Below are 22184 nucleotides of genomic sequence, written 5' to 3'. Positions count from 1 at the left end.
ACTAGTACCGCTTTACAAAGCCCTAGTAAGACCACACCTGGAATACTGCAGCCAATTTTGGTCACCACACTACAAAAAAGATGTTGAGAGTTTGGAAAAAATTCAGAGAAGAGCAACTAAAATGATCACAGGTCTGGAGGCTAAAACATACAAAGAACAGCTGTGGGACTGGGGTTTGGCTAATCTAAGAAAAGAAGAAATAGGGGAGACATGATAGCAACATTCCAGTATTTGAGGGGCTGCCACAAAGAAGAGGGAGTCACTTTGTTCACAGAAGCACCAGAGGGCAGGATGAGAAACAATGATTAGAAACTGATCAAAGAGAGAAGCAACCTGGAATTAAGGAGAAACTTCCTGAAAGTGAGGGCAATCAACCAGTGGAACAGCTTGCCTCCAGAAATCGTGGGCGCTCCGCCACTGGAGATTTTTAAGAAGAGGCTGGACAGTAACTTGTCTGAGATGGTATAGGTTCTCCTGCTTGAGCAGGGTGCTGGACTAGATGACCTCCAGGGTCCCTTCCGGCTCTATTCTATTCTAGGTGTGATGATTGGCTCACCATGTCAAGTTCTGCCTAGCCTTCAGAGACCCCTTTGCAGGTGATTCTCGATTTACACCCATTAGACTGTACAAAGTTACAACAGCACTGAACAAAGGGGGACTTATGACCGTTTTTCACACTTAAGACTGCTGCAGCATCCCCAGGGTCATGTGATCAAAATTTGGACACTGGGCAACTGGCACGTACTTACGGCGGTTACAGCGTCCTGGCTCCTGGGATCTCCTTTTGCGACCTTCTGACCAGCAATGTCAAAGCCAGTTTCACTTAACAAGCGTGTTACCGACTCAACAACCACGCTGATTCACTTAACCACGCTGGCAAGAAAGGTCGTAAAATGGGGCTAACAACCGACTCACCGAGTAATGGAGATCATGGGTTCAATTGCAGTCCTCGGTTGAGGGTTGCTTGTAGATTTGGATCAAGCAGTTCCCCCACCCTTCCAAAAGTGAAAGTGGGAGCTTCCCAATGCCAAGAGGTCTCGATGCCCAGCACCGGGCTAATTCCCTCTGCAGAACATCTGAACCTGAAGCTGATACTTCTTACCTTCTCCCAGGGTGCTCACCACCACGACATCAGAGGCCTTGCTGGCACCACGAGAGGTGTAGGCTTTTATATAAAAGCTGTAACTGGTGGAAGGCTCCAGCTCGGTCACAAGCTGCTGGAAAGTGTTTTTACTGACGGCCTCTTGATATTCCATCTCCACTGGGTCTGAAATACAAGAGGAATGAGTCAGGGAAGGGAAGGGAAGGGAAGGGAAGGGAAGGGAAGGGAAGGGAAGGGAAGGGAGGGAGGGAGGAAGGAAGGAAGGAAGGAAGGAAGGAAGGAAGGAAGGAAGGAAGGAAGGAAGGAAGGAAGGAAGGAAGGAAAAGAAGGAAGGAAGGAAAGGAAGGAAGGAAAGGAAGGAAGGAAGGAAAGGAAGGAAAGGAAGGAAGGGAGGAAGGAAGGAAGGAAGGGAGGAAGGAAAGGAAGGAAAGGAAGGGAGGGAGGGAGGAAGGAAGGAAGGGAGGAAGGAAGGAAGGGAAGGAAGGAAGGAAGGGAAAGGAAAAGGAAGGGAGGAAGGAATGAAGGAAGGGAAGGAAGGAAGAAAGGAAGGAAGGGAAGGAAGGAAGGAAGGAAGGAAGGAAGGAAGGAAGGAAGGAAGGAAAGGAAGGAAGGAAGGAAGGAAGGAAGGAAGGGAAGGAAGGAAGGAAGGAAGGAAGGAAGGAAGGGAAGGAAGGAGGAAGGAAGGAAGGAGAAGGAAGGAAGAAGGGGTCCAGGGAACCACCACTGAAGAAATTTGCAGCAGATCCTCAGTTCGTACCAAGGAGCCCCTATAGATCTGCCTCCAATTTCTTATGTCCTTTGCCACCAGGAAAGGCATTTTGAGAATTCGGGGCAGAGCATTGCTTAGAATCAAGTGACAATTGTCAATTTCTCTGATGAATTTATTGGAGATAGAATCTCTCTAACTGATCCCCAGACTCTCTTCCAGATTCTTCCTTCTTAAGGGAGGCCCAATGTTAAAAAAGCATGGCAGGTTGTATTTTGCCACTAGATGTCAGGCATGCCAAAAACTTGTTCTTATTCCTCATTCTTTTTCTCTCTTTCTCTTTCTCTCTTTCTCTCTCTTGTGTTGTGTTCTCGTTCTGGTCTCTCCTCCCTCCCTCCCTCCCTCCCTCCCCCCCCCTCTCTCTCTCTCTCTCTCTCTCTCTCTCTCTCTCTCTCTCACACACACACACACACACACACACACACACACGTGTGTGTGTGTGCGCGCGCACCCCCCCCCCCCTAATTCATTTAGCTTCTCAAAGCAGCTTACATGGCAGAGAGAGTGCTAAATTTAAGACTGGGGAAAGAGGGTTTAAATTCCTAATCCTATTCTTAAGCAAAAGGGGATGTCTTTGAGACTATTTGCCTTCATTATGCTCCCTAAGGAAGAATAATAACACTGGGGAGAAAGCACGCCCTTAAAGAAAAATAAATAAAAGGAAGTACTGCAAATAAACTGACTAGTTCTCTAGCTATTTTTTTATTATTATTATCAAAGATTGTATATTAATCTAGGCATTTTACCAAAGGTTATTTTTTTAATAAATAAATAAATAAATCCATCATTGTAAAACTAACAAGGCTGCACACAGCCAGCCAATAATGCTTTACCTGGAGGAAAGAACAGGTATGAAAAGTAAGGAGCCACTGAACTATTTGACAAATGAAGACAGCAATGTTGCATGAACACGACATCTCTTTTATATGTACATCATGTCACTGTACAGCCACAAAAAATGGGTGGGGACTGTGGCTGATGGCATTATTCTGCTTTCATCACCTGAACCAAATTGATGGATCTTGAACATGTCTTTGCCTCTAGACTGTAAAAAGAGAAGTCACGAACATAGAATAATAGAATTGGAAAGGACCTTGGGAGGTCTTCTAGTCCAACCCTCTGCTCGTGCAGTAAGAATGAATGTTTGAAAACAAGGAGTAAGGGACTAAGAATGACATTTGAAAACAAGGGATTCTTGGACAACTTAGACCTGAATTACAGTTCCCAAGGTGGCTTTTCATCCATCCATCCATCCATCCATCCATCCATCCATCCATCCATCCATCCATCCATCCATCCATCTTATCCTTCTGTTTTGCCCAACAGAAGGAGATCAGTCGACACATTGCTGAAATCCGCCATTAGAATTTCTTTAAAAATATATTTCTGGTTCTTTCTCCCTTATTCTCGGGATACCGAGAATTGCTCTTTGCCTGAAAGTTCTCCAGGTAGCTTTTTCTGCCAATTTTCTTGCTGAATGTAATATAAGATGCTCTGCAGCTTTTCTATTTTTCTACCCAACATCTTGGCATTAATTAATTAATCAATCAATCACACGGCCAATAAAGAATTCTATTCTATTCTATTCTATTCTATTCTATTCTATTCCATTCTTTCGTAACTTTATTCTATTCAATTCCATTCTTTCGTAACACTATTCTATTCTATTCTATTCTATTCTATTCTATTCTATTCTATTCTATTCTATTCTATTCTATTCTATTCTATTCTATTCTATTCTATTCTATTCTATTCTATTCTATTCTATTCTATTCTATTCTATTCCTATTCCTATTCCTATTCCTATTCCTATTCCTATCATTCTATTCTATTCTATTCTATTCTATTCTATTCTATTCTATTCTATTCTATTCTATTCTATTCTATTCTATTCTATTCTATTCTATTCTATTCTATTCTATTCTATTCTATTCTATTCTATTCCATTCCATTCCATTCCATTCCGCTCCTCATCATTCCATCAGTGACCATCCTTGAGCAGGTCTCCCATAAGAACTTCTCCTTGGAAAAATAATTAACTGCTAACCTTCTGCTTGAGAAGCGCCAGTCAGAAGTGCAATTAAAGGGATTCTCTGTACAGCATGAATATTAGCAGTCCTGGGCCTTCTCCGCCATTCCTACCTGCTGCTTTTCTAATGTGCAGGACGTAGCCGATGATCTCCTTTGTGTTTTGCAATGGCTCACTCCACAGCAGTTGGACGGTGGTCGCCGAGACGGAAGCTGCTTTCACTTCTTGAGGAGGACCAGGAAGTCGGTCAGCCCACAGCACGGTCAAGCGGGCACTGGCTTGGGTGGACCCTGCACTGTTTTCGGCGATACACTGGTAGATGGCCTCATCTGCCTGACCAATGTTGGAGATGGTGAGCGTGCTGGATGGGAAACAATCAAACCAGGCAAGATTAGCATTTTCTAGCAAGCCCCCTTGGTCTCAGCCTTTCTCTGACCCCATTCACATGGCCCCATGCAGACTAGGTTAATCCTTCAGCATTTGAAAAGGGAGTAAAGGAAGTCAAGATTGCATAGGTGAGACTTCCCTGCATGCTTCGTCTTGTGTAGGGTGGGATAAAGCCCAATGGACTCAACAGAATGGAATAGGGAACAGAGCAGAGCAGAGCAGAACAGAACAGAACAACAGAGTTGAAAGGGGCCTCGGAGGACTTCTAGTCCAAACCCCTGCTCAGGCAGGAAACCCATTACCATTTCAGACAAAAATTTTACACTTGCCAGAGTGTGAAAACCTGGATCCCAGAAAGCAAGTGGATTATGTTGAAGGAAAGAGGGAAAATAAGCAGGAGTCGAAGAAGCCGGTGATGGAATTAATTGGCTCTTGTAATTGGCCCACAACTCAACAGAGGCAAAAAAAAAACCTTTGTAAACCACACTGAGAAAAAAGGCCTTTCTCCATTTCCAGTCGACATAAAATTACCAATAAAAGAGAATATTTGTAGCCTGGCATTGAAATGAGAGGTCCTTGGTGCTCTCTGAGCTTGGCTGTTTTCTTGCAGAAGTTTCACAACCCAAACTAGGTAACATCATCAATATATGCTAGCAATGATTAGCACTGATGACGTTACCTAGTTTGATTAATGAAAACGTCTGCAAGAAAACAATCAAGTTCAGAGAGTACCAAGGACCTTTCAGAAAATTACCACTCACCAATTGTTAACCACTGATTTGTTAACTACTGGTTAACAAATTAACGACCACTGGTTAACAATTAACAATTAACCAGTGCAACAGGTTGCCTTCAGAAGTCATGAGTGGTCCATCACTGGAGGTTTTTAAGAAGAGACTGGACAGCCATTTGTCCAGACTGGTATAGGATCTCCTGCTTCTGCAGGGGGTTGGACTAGAAGACCTCTAAGGTCCCTTCCAAATCTGTTCTGTTCTATTACACACTTTGCTCAAACAGACACCCATGATAACTGATAAAACCAAGTGAAGTGAATGTTATCTTTTGCCAACCAACATCTATCTATCTATCTATCTATCTATCTATCTATCTATCTATCTATCTATCTATCTATCTATCTATCTTCATTAAAACTTTTAAACAAGATAAAAACTAATGCCAGACAATATAAAGAATAAATAAAAAGAAAGCAAGTTCAAAAAAAGAAACCAAACTGAAGAAATATAAGAAAGAAAAAAAGAGAAAGAAAGAAAGAAAGAAAGAAAGAAAGAAAGAAAGAAAGAAAGGAAGGAAGGAAGGAAGGAAGGAAGGGAAAGAAGAAAGAAAGAAAGGAAGAAAGAAAGAAAGAAAGAAAGAAAGAAAGAAAGAAAGAAAGAAAGAAAGAAAGAAAGAAAGAAAGAGAAAGAAGAAAGAAAGAAAGAAAGAAAGAAAGAACGAAAGAAAGAAAGAAAGAAAGAAAGAAAGAAAAAGAAAGAAAAAGAAAGAAAAAGAAAGAAAAAGAAAGAAAGAAAGCAGTGCCTTCCGACATTCTTCATAGGAATCCTCAGTACTCTAGCCAACTATTTTCTTTTTTTTTTTTTAGGAACTTCCAACTTTCAAGACAGGAAAAGCAGAGCAGAGAAAATCTCTCTTATTAGGAGAAGCGTTTGCAACATGTACACAAGAGAGTTGAGATGATGCACTTGAAGCTCTGCTTCAACGTTTTGTGCATGTTGTACACAAAAATGGGCAGACTGTCCCATTGTGGCCCTCTTGGCTTTTTGGACCAGACTCTGGGGACAGCCATGAAGGTCTGCAGGTTCTTTTATTAGCCGCACAACTCAACAAGTGGACTGGTGGGTTCAGTGTATCATGAAATGATCCCAGTGGCTGTGAGCAAACATTTTGCCAGAGATTGCCAGCCATTGTATGATCCGTTATTCCAATCCTTTTTACCCCCAGCTTCCAGACTGCAAGAGTTGGGCAATTTAGAAGTTAGAATTAAAATGGATTGGGCTCACTCCAACTCCTTCGCAGCTGTTCAGTGAAAAATGCATAATGTAATTTGCAAGCCTTACACTCGGTTATTGCATAATTGTTGCTGAGTGCTGGGAGGTGGCAGGGAGTAGCATTAATCTGAATATATAAAGAAATAGACTAAATCAGGCTGCTGAGAATGATTAAAAACAGATATTCCAATACAGCACTTCTTTAAAACAACCACCTATTTTTTTCAGGCTGCCGAAAAATAAGAACCTGAACAAAAACGTAGCTGCTTTAATAGCCAATCTATTAAAGTAGCTATGCATTTACAGTAATATAAAGTTAAAGGGTTAATGTTGGCTGAATACAATCCCTTTGTTAAGGGATGGCTGAGATCCCTTCAGGTTTGGCTAGAATGAAAAAAAAATTGGGGCTGGGGAAAGAACTTTTTATTGATTTATTTATCAAATGTGTTGGCTGCTCATCTTATCACAGGGTAACTCTAGATGGCTTACAATTTTAAGAAGGTTAAAAACTATAGCAAACCTAAAAGACATAAATAAAATACTATAAAGATCCAAATGCCGCATCCCAGCTAAAAGGGGGAATCTGTTGTTAATCAATCAAACGACCCCTATGTGAAACCCCTCATTGGAGCGCCAAGCCAACTGGCAGTCCCAGGTCTTTAGGATCTTATGGAAGTTCAGGAGGGCCGGAGAAGACCTCACTCTGGGGGGTGGGGGCAAGATGTTCCAGAGAGCAGGTGCAACAGTAGAGAAGGCTCTTGTCCTGGACCCCGCCAACCAAATTCCCTGGCCAATGGGACTCGCCTCCTCTGGTAGGGTGGGCCAATCCCAGTGGAATGAGATGGTCCCGTAAGTAACCTGGACTCATGCCCTGAAGGACTTTAAAGGCATTTACCAACATCCTGAATTGGACCCAGAAGCAAACATTGCAGAAAGTTATAAAGTAAAGAATTATATAGTGTGAATATCTCGTCGTTCTTCTCTTTCTTCTCTCTTTTTAACCCTACCATTTACTCTCTCAGTTAGAAATGACTGTTTTTAGGTTCAGGAAAAATGGAAAGAAACACTTTTTCATGGAATAGCTGTGTGAATGTAACAGAATACCAGCTGTATAAATCCCAGAGATGCTTTTTCACAAGGCAACTGGACTTGGTTTTCTTTGAAGAGGTTTTGCTTCTCACCCAAGAAGCTTCTTCAGTTCACACTGGATGGTGGGGAATGGATGGCTCTTTCATTCAAAGAAAAACAAGTCCAGTTGCCACATGAAAAAGCATCTTTGGGATAACTGCAACCAGGATGACTGAGAATCTCCATAGACAGGTGTGTAAATGCATACGGATATGAGCCATGTGTGAGCGCAGTGGTTAGAATGCAGGATCGCAGGCAAACTCTGCCCACAGCCTGGAGTTTGATCCTGATGAGGCTCAAAGTTGCCTCAGCTTTCCGTCCTTCCAAGGTCAGTAAAATGGGGACCCAGATTTTTTTTTTGGGGGGGGGAAATATGCTAATAAAGTTTTGACATTGTAAACCACCCAGAGAATGCTGTAAAGCGCTATGGAGCGGTATATAAGCCTAAATGCTAATGCTATTTCAGACAAGACTATCTCTAACTCTCATGAAGATAAAGCGAGAGAGAGGGGAGCGCAGGCAGACTTGCAAGATTCTGCTACAGTAATTCTAGAAAAATGCAGTATTAGCCTGCGTGACTTTGGATTTCTCATCTGGTTTACCTTGAAGGACTGACAGCCAGTTTGGCTAGATTCCCATAACAAACAAGACTTGGCTAAATGGCACTGAACAGTTTGCATTTCACTGTGTGTGGGTGAACCAGGCTATAGTTTTAAACTATTACCTGTTCTATTGGTTGAACAGAACGTGCTAAGTGAGCAAAGCATCACTCTTTGCTTCACACAGGCTTACGGTTAAGCAAGTTATCTGAACCCGGCCAGCAATTGCAGAAGAGCAGCCAAGTTAATATTTATTGTTCGATTATAACGGTTGAAAGGCTAATCGATGAAGTAAATATAATGAGGAATTCCCATTGCACAGGTAAGGAGAATATAAATAACTGAGCAAAACAGGCTATAAACAAACTACCAGATCAGCACAAATTCTTCTTAGCATCCCAGTTCCAGATATTCACATCTGCCTTGTTCAACACCATCCTCTCCTCATTGCCAGAACTGTGAAGGGTATGGGATGCATCCAGATGAAATTTGGCTGCCGAGATGATTTTTGCAAAGTACCACTGCGAAGTCCTGAATTCAGTGCAACTGATTAAACTCCCTCTCTCCCCAAAGTGAGAAGCTGAGAGATATTAGGGATGGGGAGGGGGAGTTTCTTAACCCAGGGGAGTGCAACCCTGGGGATCACCACAACAGATGATGCAAAGGTGGCTTAGGCTATTTTCAGAAGCTGTTCTTTTGGTGCTGCTGGGCTTATGAGAAGACTAGAGCTAAAACATATGAAGAACGGTAGATGGAATTGGGTATGTATAGTTTAATGAAAAGGGACGTGGTGGCTCAGTGGGTTAGGACACTGAGCTTGTCGATCAGAAGGTCGGCAGTTTGACGGGTCGAATCCCAAGTGCCGTGTAACAGAGTGAGCACCTGTTACTCGTCCCAGCTTCTGCCAACCTAGCAGTTCGAAAGCACGTAAAAATGCAAGTAGAAAAATAGGGACCGCTACGGTGGGAAGGTAACAGCGTTCCGTGTGCCTTTGGCGTCTAGTCATGCCAGCCACATGACCACGGAGACGTCCTCGGACAAGCGCTGGCTCTTCGGCTTTGAAACGGAGATGAGCACCGGCCCCTAGAGTCAGAAACGACTAGCACGCATGTGCGGGGGAACCTTTACCTTTTCCTTAGTTTAATGAAAAGATGGACTAGGGGTGACATGATAGCAGCGTTCCAATATCTGAGGGGCTGCCACAAAGAAGAGGGGGGGGGATCAACCTATTCTCCAAAGCACCTGAAAGCAGAACAAGATGCAGTGGATGCAAACTAATCAAGGAGAGAAGCAACCTGGAATTAAGGAGAAATTTATTAAGAGTGAGAACAGTTGATCAGTGGAACGACTTGCCTTCAGAAGTTGTGGCTGCTCCATCACTGGAGGATTTCAAGAACAGACTGGACAGCCATTTGTCCGATATGGTATAGGGGCTCCTGCTTGAGGAGCATCTTGGCCTAGAAGACCTCCAAGGTCTCTTCTAGCTCTGTTATTCTGTTAAGATGATAGTAGCAAATTTGGAAGAAGAACACTCCACTTGAGCGGGCAAGACCCAAGTCATCAATGCATCAGGTTTTCTGAACAGGACTAAAGCATGTCAGGAAGCCAAGGAGACAGCAATCTTGACCTACTGCTGCTCAGGGGTTTTGAGAGTTGGAAGCCAAGCATATCAGGAAGGCAATAGGTTTAGGGAAGGAGGTTAAGCCACTGACCCGGAAGTAGATGTCACAGAACACAATGAGCCTTTGTGCTCAATGCCGAACGCCCTGCCTGATTCGTTAATCCCAGGAATATTCTCTGACTCTGAAGGTTGAGGCATCCCAAAGCTCCATTTTCATCCCTGACTTTATACAAACTTTTGCAAAACAGGGGAGCATGTCCCACATTACCAGAGGGAGGCTAAGCCAGGATCTTCACCAAAATGCGGCCTGGAGGTAAGGCTTGCAAGAAGCCACAGGCCTCCTCTCAAACTGTGCGATGCAATGTTCAGATTTTCAAAAAGTTGTTCCCAACCTCTTTTCATGAGATGCCAAAAAGGAAAACTGTCAAGTACCCTTACCCTGTTGACAGGGAATGCTAATTGTTTTAGTGTACGGTAAATGAAATAAAATCAGATGTGCTTTTCATCATGGCCTCATCCTTGCCTTTTCCAAAGAGCAAAGGGAGCCTTTAGCATGGAAATGCACACACAAGCACACACGCACGCACGCCCTGAAAAGGGGGTGTGCTGTCCCCCCCCCTTGCAACAGCAAACATTAATCCCCTCTCGTGGGTCACAGCAGCAAAACACCCCAGGGAAGGCAGAGAATTGCAGACCTGATGTCAAGCTTTTTGCAATCAGCCAGGATCTAATTTATGTGCAGGCTCCATCTGGCACATGTGTGAAACAGTTTCTATGTAAAGAGGCTCAGCCCCACAGAGCAGGGGGGTGGGGGGGGGTGAAGAGAGGGGGAAGGGGTGATAAAACATGACAGAGCCATGAAGCTGACCCATGTGGTTGTGCAAGGAAGGGGGATGTCAGCTGTCACCTCCCGCCTCCCCGCTCCCAAGTAAATCTGCCTGGTACTCAAACCTGGCAGAGAAAAGAAGAGAAATGTTACACCTTTCCCTGCAAAGCCCAAGGGTTTGAGGAAGGGCCTGGAAAATGCTGCAAGCAGTTTTGGATAAGTCCAGCAAATCACCCTGTAGAACAGGCTTGTGAATGGCTTCCTATGGGGAGGTGAGTGAGCAAAATGGTACACTGGATAGGGGAGACAGACACCAGCTTGCTCCAAAAAGCACATATTGCGCCGAGGGATCGTTGGAGCTCTCCGAGCTTGGTTGTTTCCTTGCAGACGTTTCATTGCCAAACCAGGTAACATCATCAGTGTTAGGAGGGAGTGGGCTTTGCAAAGAGGAGGAGAATGGGAGGAGGAGGATTGTGGGGTCCTTGGTGCTCTACGAGCTTGGTGGTTTCCTTGCAGACGTTTCATTGCCAAACCAGGTAACATCATCAGTGTTAGGAGAGAGTGGGCTTTGCAAAGAGGAGGAGAATGGGAGGAGGAGGATTGTGGGGTCCTTGGTGCTCTCCGAGCTTGGTGGTTTCCTTGCAGACGTTTCATTGCCAAACCAGGTAACATCATCAGTGTTAGGAGGGAGTGGGCTTTGCAAAGAGGAGGAGAATGGGAGGAGGAGGAGGAGGATTGTGGGGTCCTTGGTGCTCTCCGAGCTTGGTGGTTTCCTTGCAGACGTTTCATTGCCAAACCAGGTAACATCATCAGTGTTAGGAGGGAGTGGGCTTTGCAAAGAGGAGAATGGGAGGAGGAGGACTGTGGGGTCCTTGGTGCTCTCCGAGCTTGGTGGTTTCCTTGCAGACGTTTCACTAGGTAACCTAGTTAGGGTAATAAAACGTCTGCAAGAAAACAAGGAGCCTTCGTTTCAACCCTGAGCTACAAATGTTCTCCTTCGTTGTATCATCAGTGTTACCACTCCCTGCTAGCACTAGTGCTTTTCCCTTTTCCCCTTTATCCTACACTCTTTTCCTTCCCCTAATTTCCAATTACTTTTATATTTTTCTTTCTATTTCTGTATTCTATACTTCAAGAAACTAATGAAAATTTGAAATAAAAAAATTTGAAATAAAGAAGGGAACGGAACATCTGCAAGAAAACAACCAAGCTCAGGGGAGCACCGAGGAGCCCTCATTTCGATCCTGAGCTACAAATATTCTCTCTTATCAATACATCTTTGGATTCTTATGCTCTGTGAATAACCCCACTTCTGGGCGGGGGGAGCCTGGTGAAAAGAACCTGCCCAACTATAGCTCTTAAATGTTCTTCCGTTAGGCCACTGTTTCTTAATCTTGGCAGCTTTCACACGGTGGACTCCAAATCCCAGAATTCCCCAGCCAGAATCCCGGAAACTGGGAGTCCACTCATCTGAAAGCTACCAAGGTTGAAAAAAAAAAAAAACTGTCTTAAATGGACTGCCCACTCATCTCAAGCAGCATTGTGCTGGCCTAATCAAGGTTTAGTGCTGTGTGCAAGCTAAAAAGCCAACTTAATAGAGCTTGCCATTGTAAACTTACAAGGAGTCAAATTTAATTTAAGATTAAATTAAATCCTTCTGGTAAGCCAACTTAAATGGCTCAGCAGATCAGGAGGAGATCCTAGACAGGCCACATAGAAATGGGACTTCTCTAGCAAGGTTGCCTGTATTGTCGTTCTGGGGTTCACCCACCACCGTGACCCACACATTGGGAGGTTGAAAGTGGAGCAGAAGGGAGATGGGGTAACATCATTAGTGGGGTGCAGATAGGGTCAGCACATTCCATCCACATTTATTTTATTTTTATTTATTTATTTTAATTCCATTTATATCCCGCCCTTCTCCAAAGACTCAGGGCGGCTTACAAACTTAGCAGTAGCCTTCATTCTATGTATATGCCTGCTTATTAGGGCTTTTCACACACACCCAAGCGGCATTATTATAAAGTCAGCTTAATTGCCCCCAACAATCTGGGTCCTCATTTTACCTACCTCGGAAGGATGGAAGGCTGAGTCAACCTTGAGCCTGGTGGGATGCGAAATTACTCTCTTCGTGTAACTTGATAAGTTTGGTTACCATTCGCCCTAGTTTGTTTTACTAGACAGCCCAAGCTATTTGTAAAAATCTAGCTTCTTTGCTTGATTTCAACTTATTATTCAATCTACACTCCCTCCTCTGAGTTAATGCAGTATCCAGGTTGGGTGTGCTATGGATAGGAAATGATAACGAATAATGCTAGTAGAATCACTAGGAGTAGATTAGAACAAAAGGAGGGCTGTGAGTTCCACTTATTTCTCATACAAATTCTGCCCCTAGTCAATTTTGGAGCCAATACATACGGACTTAGGACCACAACTGAGCCCCAAACTTCTGTTGCTAAATGAGACAGTTGTTAAATGAGTTTTGCCCCATTTTACGACCTTTCTTGCTACAGTGGTTAAGTGAATCGTCGCAACTGTTGAGTCAGTCACACGGCTGTTAAGTGAATCTGGCTTCCCCCCTTGACTTTGCTTCTCAGACGGTCGCAAAAGGGGATCACGTGACCTTGGAGGACACAGTGACAGTCGTAACTATGAACCAATTGCCAAGCATCTGAATTTTGATCACGTGACCATGGGGATGATGCAACGGTTGCGAAGTGTGAAAAAGGATTTCAGGGCTGTTGTAACTTCAAATGTCCACTAAACAAATGGTTGTAAGTCAAGGACTACCTGTGCATGCACTAAGGAAGAAAACAGCAGAGGAGCTAAACGTTGGGTTTTGATGAGAAGGCTAGCAACTATCCAGCTGGAAGATTCCCAGTCTCAGGAAACATTCCTTCCCTTCCTCTTCTGAGATGCCTTGCAGATGCTTCATGCTTGTGCAAAAAGATGGAAAGAAAAAAAAAGAGAGAGAGAGAGAGAGAGAGAGGCGAAAGAGAGCCAGATGTTCGGACTTGTAGAAGACTTGCTTCACAAGAGGAAGATCAATGCTCTTTTTGTAGCAGCTGTCCGAGATGAATGAAAGGCTGGGACATCTGCTCTCTCTCTCTCTCTCTCTCTCTCCAAACTCCAAACTTCACTAGCAAGGCCAGACTGGTCAAGGCGCTCACAGCCAGCAAAGACCAGGCATGCTGGACTGTTTAATTTTCATGCTCCAGTTGCTAAAGGCGCAACCAGCAAGCTGGAGAAATCTTGCGTTTAGCTGGTGTGCGATAATGCTGGCAAACACAGAAGGCCGTCCTTTGGCGAGAGTCACACCCAGTTGTGCAAAGCATGTAAGCCAAGGGTGGGGGTGGGGAAACAGGGCAGAGAGAGAGAAGGAGAGACAGAGGGTAGCCCCTCCCCACCCCACTGAAAAGAAGCCTGCTCACACATGGATGCTTCAACCAGGAGTCGGCAAGTTTTCGGTGAGTTAAATGCTGCCCGTAACCCTTTGGAAGGAACCAAAAACCATCACAAGTCTGGACAGGGCTTAGTTTTGGGGGTGGGTGTCTTTGTTTTTTTTTTACCCAGACAGACGGCAGGTCTAGTCATCACTTAGGCAGATTTTGAAAAAAGCTATAAGCAGTAATTAGGGATGGGACACCACCAGGACAACCCAGCGCAGCCGACTGCACTAGGAAATTGACAAGGGCTGTGAGAAAGCAATGGGTAACCACACCACTGTATGATGGTCAAGAGAATTACAGAGGGGTGCCTTGAAGACTTCAGGAGACAATTCAATTGGCACAAATCAAAGGAGACTTTACAGCAAGGTTAAGGCTCACATTGCCCCCTTCACTCTTCTCACCTGGCATGAGTTTTCAGCAATATAGATTCCTCATGCAAGACCACCAAAAAAAAAAAAAAAAGCTAAGAGGACTTCTGGATTTCATGCTTGAGATGTCTGTGGAGATTCATCTCAAAGGTGGTTTTTTTTCTCTCTCTCCAAAAGGCCTCTAGATTGGTTGATTCCACAACCAACTGCAGCCTGATTCAGGTGGCCCTGAGGGCACGGATAAACCCTCAAGTGGCCTCAAGAGCTCTCAGGGAGAGTACTAACAACCAGATGACTGCAAAGAAACACAATCCTTCCATTTTCCCTCCCGCCACCCTATCAGAAGCTATCTTTCCATCCCTCACCACCCAGGCTCAACTGTCGCTACCTATCCTCCCATCTCCCTGCCATCAGAACTGATGGAGCTTCTTGGATGAGAAGCGAAACATTTTATTCTTCCCCCTCAAGGGGAAAAACAAACAAACAGACCAGTTGATTTTTGAAAAGCATCCTTGAGAGGTGCTTGAGACGGGGGAAACAAATGGAACTTTGACTTTGGATTGCGCTGATTTGGTAAGTTCGTCATTATAGAAATGGCAGCTACATGTTAAGGTGTAAAAGGGTAAAGCTGAGGCTGTACTGCGCTAAAAAGAGTCAGAAATAAATGGGTTTTTTCCCCCTCTTACACAGAACACTTAGAACATAGAATCATCGTTTACGTGTCTATGGAGATTCTCAGTCCTCCAGGTCCTGGTTGTCCCAAAGGGGCTTTTTCAAGAGGCAAACTGGAGTTCATGTTGAAGATGTTTCGCTTTTCATCCAAGAAGCTTCTTCAGCTGAAGGGGAGCTGAAGAAGCTTCTTGGATGAGAAGCCAAACGTCTTCAAAGAAAAAAAAAGGAAAGTCCAGTTGCCTTTTGAAAAAGCACCTTTGGGAGAATCGTCGTACACTTTGCACAACTGTATCAACCGTAGTTGTGCCCTCTACGCCTGTCCCTCAGATAGCTGAAATTGGCAAAAGGTCTTTGTTATTGTTGTTTTTAATTGTCTGTATATTGGGTTTTTATTTTGGTAAGTCGCCCACTCATTGAGAGCGACTGGGTGGCTGTAACAGGTTTTCTTAAATAAGTACCCCAGCTAGCGAGACTATTTTTCAAAGCTGTTGCTGAAGGGTTTCTGGAAGTTTCGACTGGTGCAAAAGGAGGATGTGGGTTTATTACTAAGTGCATGACATCAGAAGTCCACTGTGCCTATGTGAGTTGTCAATGGTTTGGGAGCAAAGTAATCTCAGAAATATATCAGAAAGTGGAATATTGTTTCTGGTGCAACCTATTCTTATCCCAATCCATTCGAGAAGAAACCAGTCCCCCGCCCCAACTTAGAAAAGAGGATTTAGGATTTGTGGGTCTCTGGGCAGCGAAGGGGGTGGGGCTCATAAGATGCAAATTTATGGAGCACAGCAAATGACACCTGAGTCCTCGGCCAAGGCTCTGAATTGCTTTTTGGCAGGATTAATGAATGAAACCCACTTAATTACCATTTTGTAAATACAATCTCCCAGCAAGGAATGAAAAATCGATATTAGGAGCTTGCCTTTGCGCTTACAAGCTCGGCTTTTGCTACCTGCTGTTGCGATAAATGCATTCCGGTAACGCAGACCCTTTAATGCAATTTATATTCCGAGTTTGCACATTAAGTCCCCTAGCATATGCACATGTACACACACACACACACACACACACACACACACACACACACACACTCCTGATATACACAACTGAGCCTGGAGGCAGAGAAACAAAGAGCTTTGTGGTGACGGCTTTTTTTTCTTCCCCTTCTTCTTTTCCCTCCTGCTCGGAGTGTGTTACACTAGCAGCTTACTCCCTCTGGGCAGGACACTGTAAGATCACAAGCAACCTTCCCACCCTTAGACCTCCTTACGCCTCCCCACTCCATCCCTACCACGGCAAAAATGTGCTGTTGGATTGTGATTTTTGAACGTGCCCGAAGAGGAGGAACAAAGGGTTCCAATATTTAGGAGCAATCGCACCAATTCTCTTTCATTAAATGACTTCCATTCTGATTATGCAATTAATTGCAAATGTAATTTAAATCAAAATTAGCTTTCCCCCTGGCTCAGTCTCCTCTTTTGTTCTCTTTCCCTCTCTCCCCAGCCTCCATTTGTTGGCGCGATGCTCCTGACAGGCCAGTCAAATGCAAAAACCTGAGAACAGGCTGGCAGGAGAGAGAGAGAGAGAGAAAGCAGAAAGGGTAAAAAGGATGCAGGCGTTAATCTGCCAGCATTTGCAAGCTTGGGGAGCTGAGATGATTGCAGCCTTTCGTTTAGAACCTCTTCTTGCAAGGAAGGCATTGCACAAGTTACAACCAGCTTTACAACTCTCTCCAAAAACTTTTGAGTGTGATCTGATCCCTGAGCCCCTCCAGAAGCTGATGCCAGATTGATGCCACTTTTAAGGAAGCCAAAGTGGGATTTTTAAAATTATATTTCAATAACAGTCTCAAAGGTGCTAGGTGACTGAGAATCTCCACAGACATTCCAATAATAGATTGTTGTCCCGACTAACTTTTTCTTGGCCCACTCTCACTCCGGCCTCAGCCCCACCACTTTTCATGGGTTTGTTCCTATCACACCGCTTGAAAGTTGAATTTCAAGGACCCACACTTAATAATGGTGTGCACTTCTGCCATAAATCATACCAAGATGACTTGTCTCATAGAACATAGAATAATACGATTGGAAGGGACCTTGGAGGTCTTCTAGTCCAACTGAAGCAGGAGGACTTATACCATGTTGGGAGACAAGACAAGGCGGACATGAGACGTTCTCCAACCAGATGTTTTCCAAACAGGACTGCAGTTGCCAACTTTTCCTTCCAACTCTGGCACCTGACTAACAATCAACGTGGTGGGGAAATGTTGGTGGTTGCAACTGAAGCTTTACGACTTCCAACAACACAACACAACAACAATGGAGTGGTTTCAGCAACACTCTTCTGGCCACCACCTTGACTTTTTGGACCACCCCCCTTTGGGACACCCCAGTCTGGCTCTGAGAAATTTCTCTGGGCAAGGAACACTGCATGATTCTCATTCGTTTTTTTACTTTTTGCTTTTTTTACTTTTTCCAGTCATATACTTAACCCTGTTATCTTTCATTAAGGGATTCTATAACCTAGAGATTTATAGCTTGCCCTCTGTTATTTCCCCAGCATTGTTCTATATTATTTCCATAGAAACCGAGTCCCCTGAGTGGCAATTTTCGCACTAGGCTCAATCTACCCCGCTATTTCCAGGATACAAACATTGCGTTCTTCTAGCACAGAAAAACTAGGGTTGCGTAAGCTTTGCTGAGAAACAAGATTGTGCTGGTGAGATAAGGGGGCCAAGTTCAGAGAGAAGCAGCTACAGGATTATGATGATCTCCAAGAACATGGAGTGCAGATCCAGTGGGACAACCTTGGTCAGAAAAACAGGTGCAAGCCAAAGAATGAACCTATCCTGGAAGACCACCCTCACTTGACACTCCCACACCTGAAGACCACTGTAGAACACTGACACAGACATCCCTTAAACTCTGCTGAAGATGTTATCTAGCCCGGTAACGAAACATTCGGAAACCAACACTCAAGCTTGGAGAACGAACCTCCACCCTCAAAGGCACATCTGCCCGCCCCCCCCCACCCCAATTCTATTTCTGGATGACTTAATATAAGGCTGTTGAAAAACTGAGGCACACAGAATTCTGGAGTTGTACTGCCATATTTCCAGAAAGGGTCAGTTTGGAGAAATCTGGTTGAAGCTTTGGCCCTGGTTAACCCTGGCAGCAGTTCTTAGATACCAGGACATCCTGGTGTTCAAAATGTCTAACTTTAGGGACACTTTATCCTCAACTTCTGTAATAAGGAATTCTTGGCTCATTTCAATGCTTTAGCCTTGGATGTTGCTTTTAGACTCAAGATAATGTTTAGAAACCATAGATAATAAACGAAAGACATTCCTTCAACATGACCTACGGAATTCCTGAATATCACTAGGAAGAGTCATTCTAGGGCCTGTATGATATACACTGCTCCAAAAAATAAAGGGAACACTTAAACAACACAATGTACTGTATTTAATAGTAGGATGTGTTATCTTGTGTTCCCTTTATTTTTTTGAGCAGTATATTTATTACTGAGTTGGACCAGAAGACATAGAACTTGGAAAACAAAGCAAGGACTTCACAACTCTCCCTCTCCTTTAATGTAACTTGTCTTTCAGGTGAAGGGTTTTTTTTTGGGGGGGGGAAAGAAGAACAGGTATACTGCCTTTAATTTCTGGAGGATCTAACTCTAAGGTGGAGAAGGAGCCCCCATGTCATATATCAAGTCACATTTACAACTCAGACACTTCACTACATCAGCAACTTAAACCAAGATTCATATTAGTTTATCGTTAGCTAGCATGAGACCCAATGCAGTGCAATGTTGAAGGTGGTGGGTTAGGAATGGGGAGGCCCATGCTCCAGTCTTCCATCAGGCCCAGAAGTTCCAGGATTCTCTATGGATCAACAAAGGTTGGCCCAATCTACCTCCCAAGGTTGTTCCTGGGGGCAAAATGGGAAGAGGGAACACTAGACACAAGACTTCAACCCCCAAACAAGGGTCTATGACAATTTGCCACGGCCAACTTGCCACAGCCAACTCGCTGTGGGACAAAGGTTACAATAATATCAAAGTAATTATGGAAAAGAATCATTAAAGAAAGGATGCAAAAGGAAGGACAGAATGAAATGTACATGGTAAAAATTAAAATATTTTTTCATTTATTTTAAATAATTAAATAGAATTGTTAAATTGTCCCGCAGTGAGTTGTCCCACGGCAAGTTGTCCCATTCCCCCCAAACAGAGAGCCGGGTTTCAACTCTAACAAATAAATCATACTAATATGTACTTTCTTCTTGGTTTTTTTTTTCATTTTCCCACTGTTCATTATTAAGAGCCCTTTAGTCCAACATTGGAGCCATATGCTGCATTCAGAAACATGAACATGAGGACAAGTCTAGAAGCACTAAAGGTGTGATTTGGAAGGACCTTTTTCCCATTACCTGGAGGTCAGACTGGGTAGTCAAAGTTCCTCTCTGGAAGAAGACAATAGCAAGCCACTTCCATATTGCTGCCAAGGAACTGGCTCGTTTGTAGGAACTGATCCTGACTTTATCCTGATATCTGGTAGATCCAGATCCAGCTGCCTGAGTTCACTTCTCCCTCTACTGGATTCGCTGCTGTCAGCAGAGAATCTTACCTATTGTTGTTCTTCAGTTTAATGTGCTCACTCGGCTCCAAAATTTGCCCATTCTTCAACCATGTGATCTGCGGGGAAGGCTCTCCTTGGGCCAAGCAGGTAAAGATGGCGGTGGTGCCCACAGGCCTGGCAATTGACTGAGGGTGCTGGACAAATTCTGCAGGAGCTGGAAAAGAAAAGTGAAAGACACCTTCTTTGCTTGACTTTGGGCAGAGGAATTGAAAGAAAAGCAATTCTGGTTTTCCTACACAGGGAAACGATTAAGAGCTTTTAGCCCAGGATCACTAAAAATCAATATTCTCTTCTGGTCACAATGGAATAGAGGAATAACTGACAAGGACAAGACAAGAGTCTTCTCCAGGCTTTGCTTAAACTGGAGAACTTCCTACCACAAGAAGATCACCATTGGTAAAGTCTCTGGAGATGTTTTGCTAACTATTATAAAAAAGATGTTGAGACTCTAGAAAGAGTGCAGAGAAGAGCAACAAAGAGGATTAGGGGACTGGAGGCTACAACATATGAAAAATGGTTACAGGAATTGGGTGTGTCTAGCCTAAAAAGCAGAGACACCACCCTGCCAACAAAAGTGCGTATAGTCAAGGCTATGGTCTTCCCAGTTGCATTGTATGGCTGTGAAAATTGGACCATAAGAAAGGCTGAGCACCAAAGAATCGAGGCCTTTGAACTATGGTGCTGGAGAAGACTCCTGCGAGTCCCTTGGACTGCAAGGCGATCAAACCGGTCAGTCCTAGAGGAGATCAACCCTGACTGTTCTTTACAAGGCCAGATCCTGAAGCTAAGACTCAAATACTTTGGCCACTTAATGAGAAGGAAGGACTCACTGGAGAAGAGCCTAATGCTGGGAAAGGTTGAGGGCAAGAGAAGAAGGGGACGACAGAGAATGAGGTGGCTGGATGGAGTCCCTGAAGCAGTAGGCGTGAGCTTAAACGGACTCCAGAAGACGGTAGAGGACAGGAAGGCCTGGAGAAATGTTGTCCATAGGATCGCGATGGGTCAGATACAACTTCGCAGCTAACAACAACAACAGCCTAGTGAAAGAAGGACTAGGGATTACACGATGACAGTGTTCTAATATTTGAGGGACTGCCACAAAGACGAGTAGGTCAACCTATTTTCCAAAGCACCAGAAACCAGACAAGAAACAAGGGATGGAAATTAATCAGAGACAGAAGCAACCTAGAATTAAGGAGACACTTCCTAACAGTGAGAATGATTAATCAGTGGCACCGCTTGCCTTGAGAAGTTGTGGGTGCTTCATCACTGGAGGTTTTTAAGAAGGGACCGTACAGCCATTTGTCTGAAATGTTACAGCATTTCCTGCTTGGGAGGTGGGGGGTGGGGTGGACCAGAAGACTTCCAAGGTCCCTTCCAACTCTGCTGTTCCTACTTAGGAAGTTATATCATCCAGATGCTGGGTAAATAACATACTTAGTGAATTTGTGCATAATACATTCAGCTATAAATAACCTAAGTAGCTCAGATTCACACCATATGCTAAGCCAAGGGTCCCCAACCCCCGGGCTATGGTCCACTCCCGGGCTGTGGCTGGTTTGGAAGTGGGCCATGTGAATAGCTGGCCAGCGCACGTGTGCACATGTGTGCTGCTTGACTTGTACAAATGGCAGTCTGGCACCCGCACACACTGGTCCACCAGTTGCACGCCCCCCCCCGGACCGCCAAGACATAAAGGATGGGAACTGCTGTGTTAAGCCACGAAGCCAAGCAAGGTGAATCCCAACCAGGCTTAGCATGTGTGCCAGCGGCCACTGGATTTGCACAACATCTATGGTGTGAATATAGTGACTGAATTCCTTCCTTCCCTGCCAATCATATTCCATCTTCAAAAGAGGATCTTTTTCTAAATGTACGTTAACCATCACAATATGCCCACGCTGCTTAATCAGCCTGCTAAAAATCTTAGGATTTGCATAATAAACTGAACCACAAACGAACCAAAGAGACTCTCTGTGTATAATGGCCGAACCCACAAAAATCTAGCCATGATTAACCCTTAGCAAGGTCAGCAAACTGTGCACTTTCAGAGGCTTGGGTTTTCCCCTGATCCGGTAACCTTTGTTGTGTGAAGGAGGCCACTGTAATGCATTCCACAGACTTCTGCGCTAAAACCGCGGCATGGAGCTCCATATGGAGAAGCAAAGATGGGTGAACAATGGAAGGAAGGTAAACAGAAGGCCTTTCAGAGTCCAGCAGCTCCTTGGCAACTATGGGACAGTCAAGGAGCTGCTAATACTCACTGGGCCACGGAGGCCTTTTATTCTGAAGGAGACGGAGGAGAGATGGAATGCAAAGAGCAGCCAGCCTATTCAACACTGAAGGGCATGAGTGTCTCTTCAGAGGCGTTTGAAATCAGGGCATCAATCATGGTCCTGAGACACCAAAAAGCAGCCTGACAGCCAGTGGGGAAGAGAGGAGGAGGCAAATGGATGCTTTGCATTGAACTACTGGATCTGGTCTTCTTTGCGGCTTTCTGCAAAGAAGTCCGCAGCTTAGAAACGGCTGCTTAGCGACCATTCAGAGTTATGACAGACTCCCCCAAAGCTACTTATGACACAGATTTGA

The 22184-nt window shown here is 44.3% G+C and overlaps 1 protein-coding gene across 1 annotated transcript in view; it reads right to left on the bottom strand.

Annotated features, from left to right (window-relative positions):
• Positions 1-22184, bottom strand: part of IGDCC3 (immunoglobulin superfamily DCC subclass member 3) — a gene marked incomplete at both ends in the record, with an annotated part of 118331 nt that overhangs the window by 8980 nt on the left and 87167 nt on the right. Inside the window, 3 exons of the mRNA XM_081337013.1 lie at positions 1103-1267; positions 4011-4258; positions 19584-19749. Coding sequence (XP_081193139.1) covers positions 1103-1267; positions 4011-4258; positions 19584-19749 — 579 coding nt within the window. The remainder of the gene's footprint in view (positions 1-1102; positions 1268-4010; positions 4259-19583; positions 19750-22184) is intronic.

The sequence above is a fragment of the Vipera berus genome, assembly GCF_964194415.1.
Source record: "Vipera berus genome assembly, chromosome: 12".
Taxonomy (NCBI): domain Eukaryota; kingdom Metazoa; phylum Chordata; class Lepidosauria; order Squamata; family Viperidae; genus Vipera; species Vipera berus.
The sequence above is the reverse complement of the archived record's forward strand: the minus strand, read 5'-3'. Positions and strand labels throughout refer to the sequence as shown.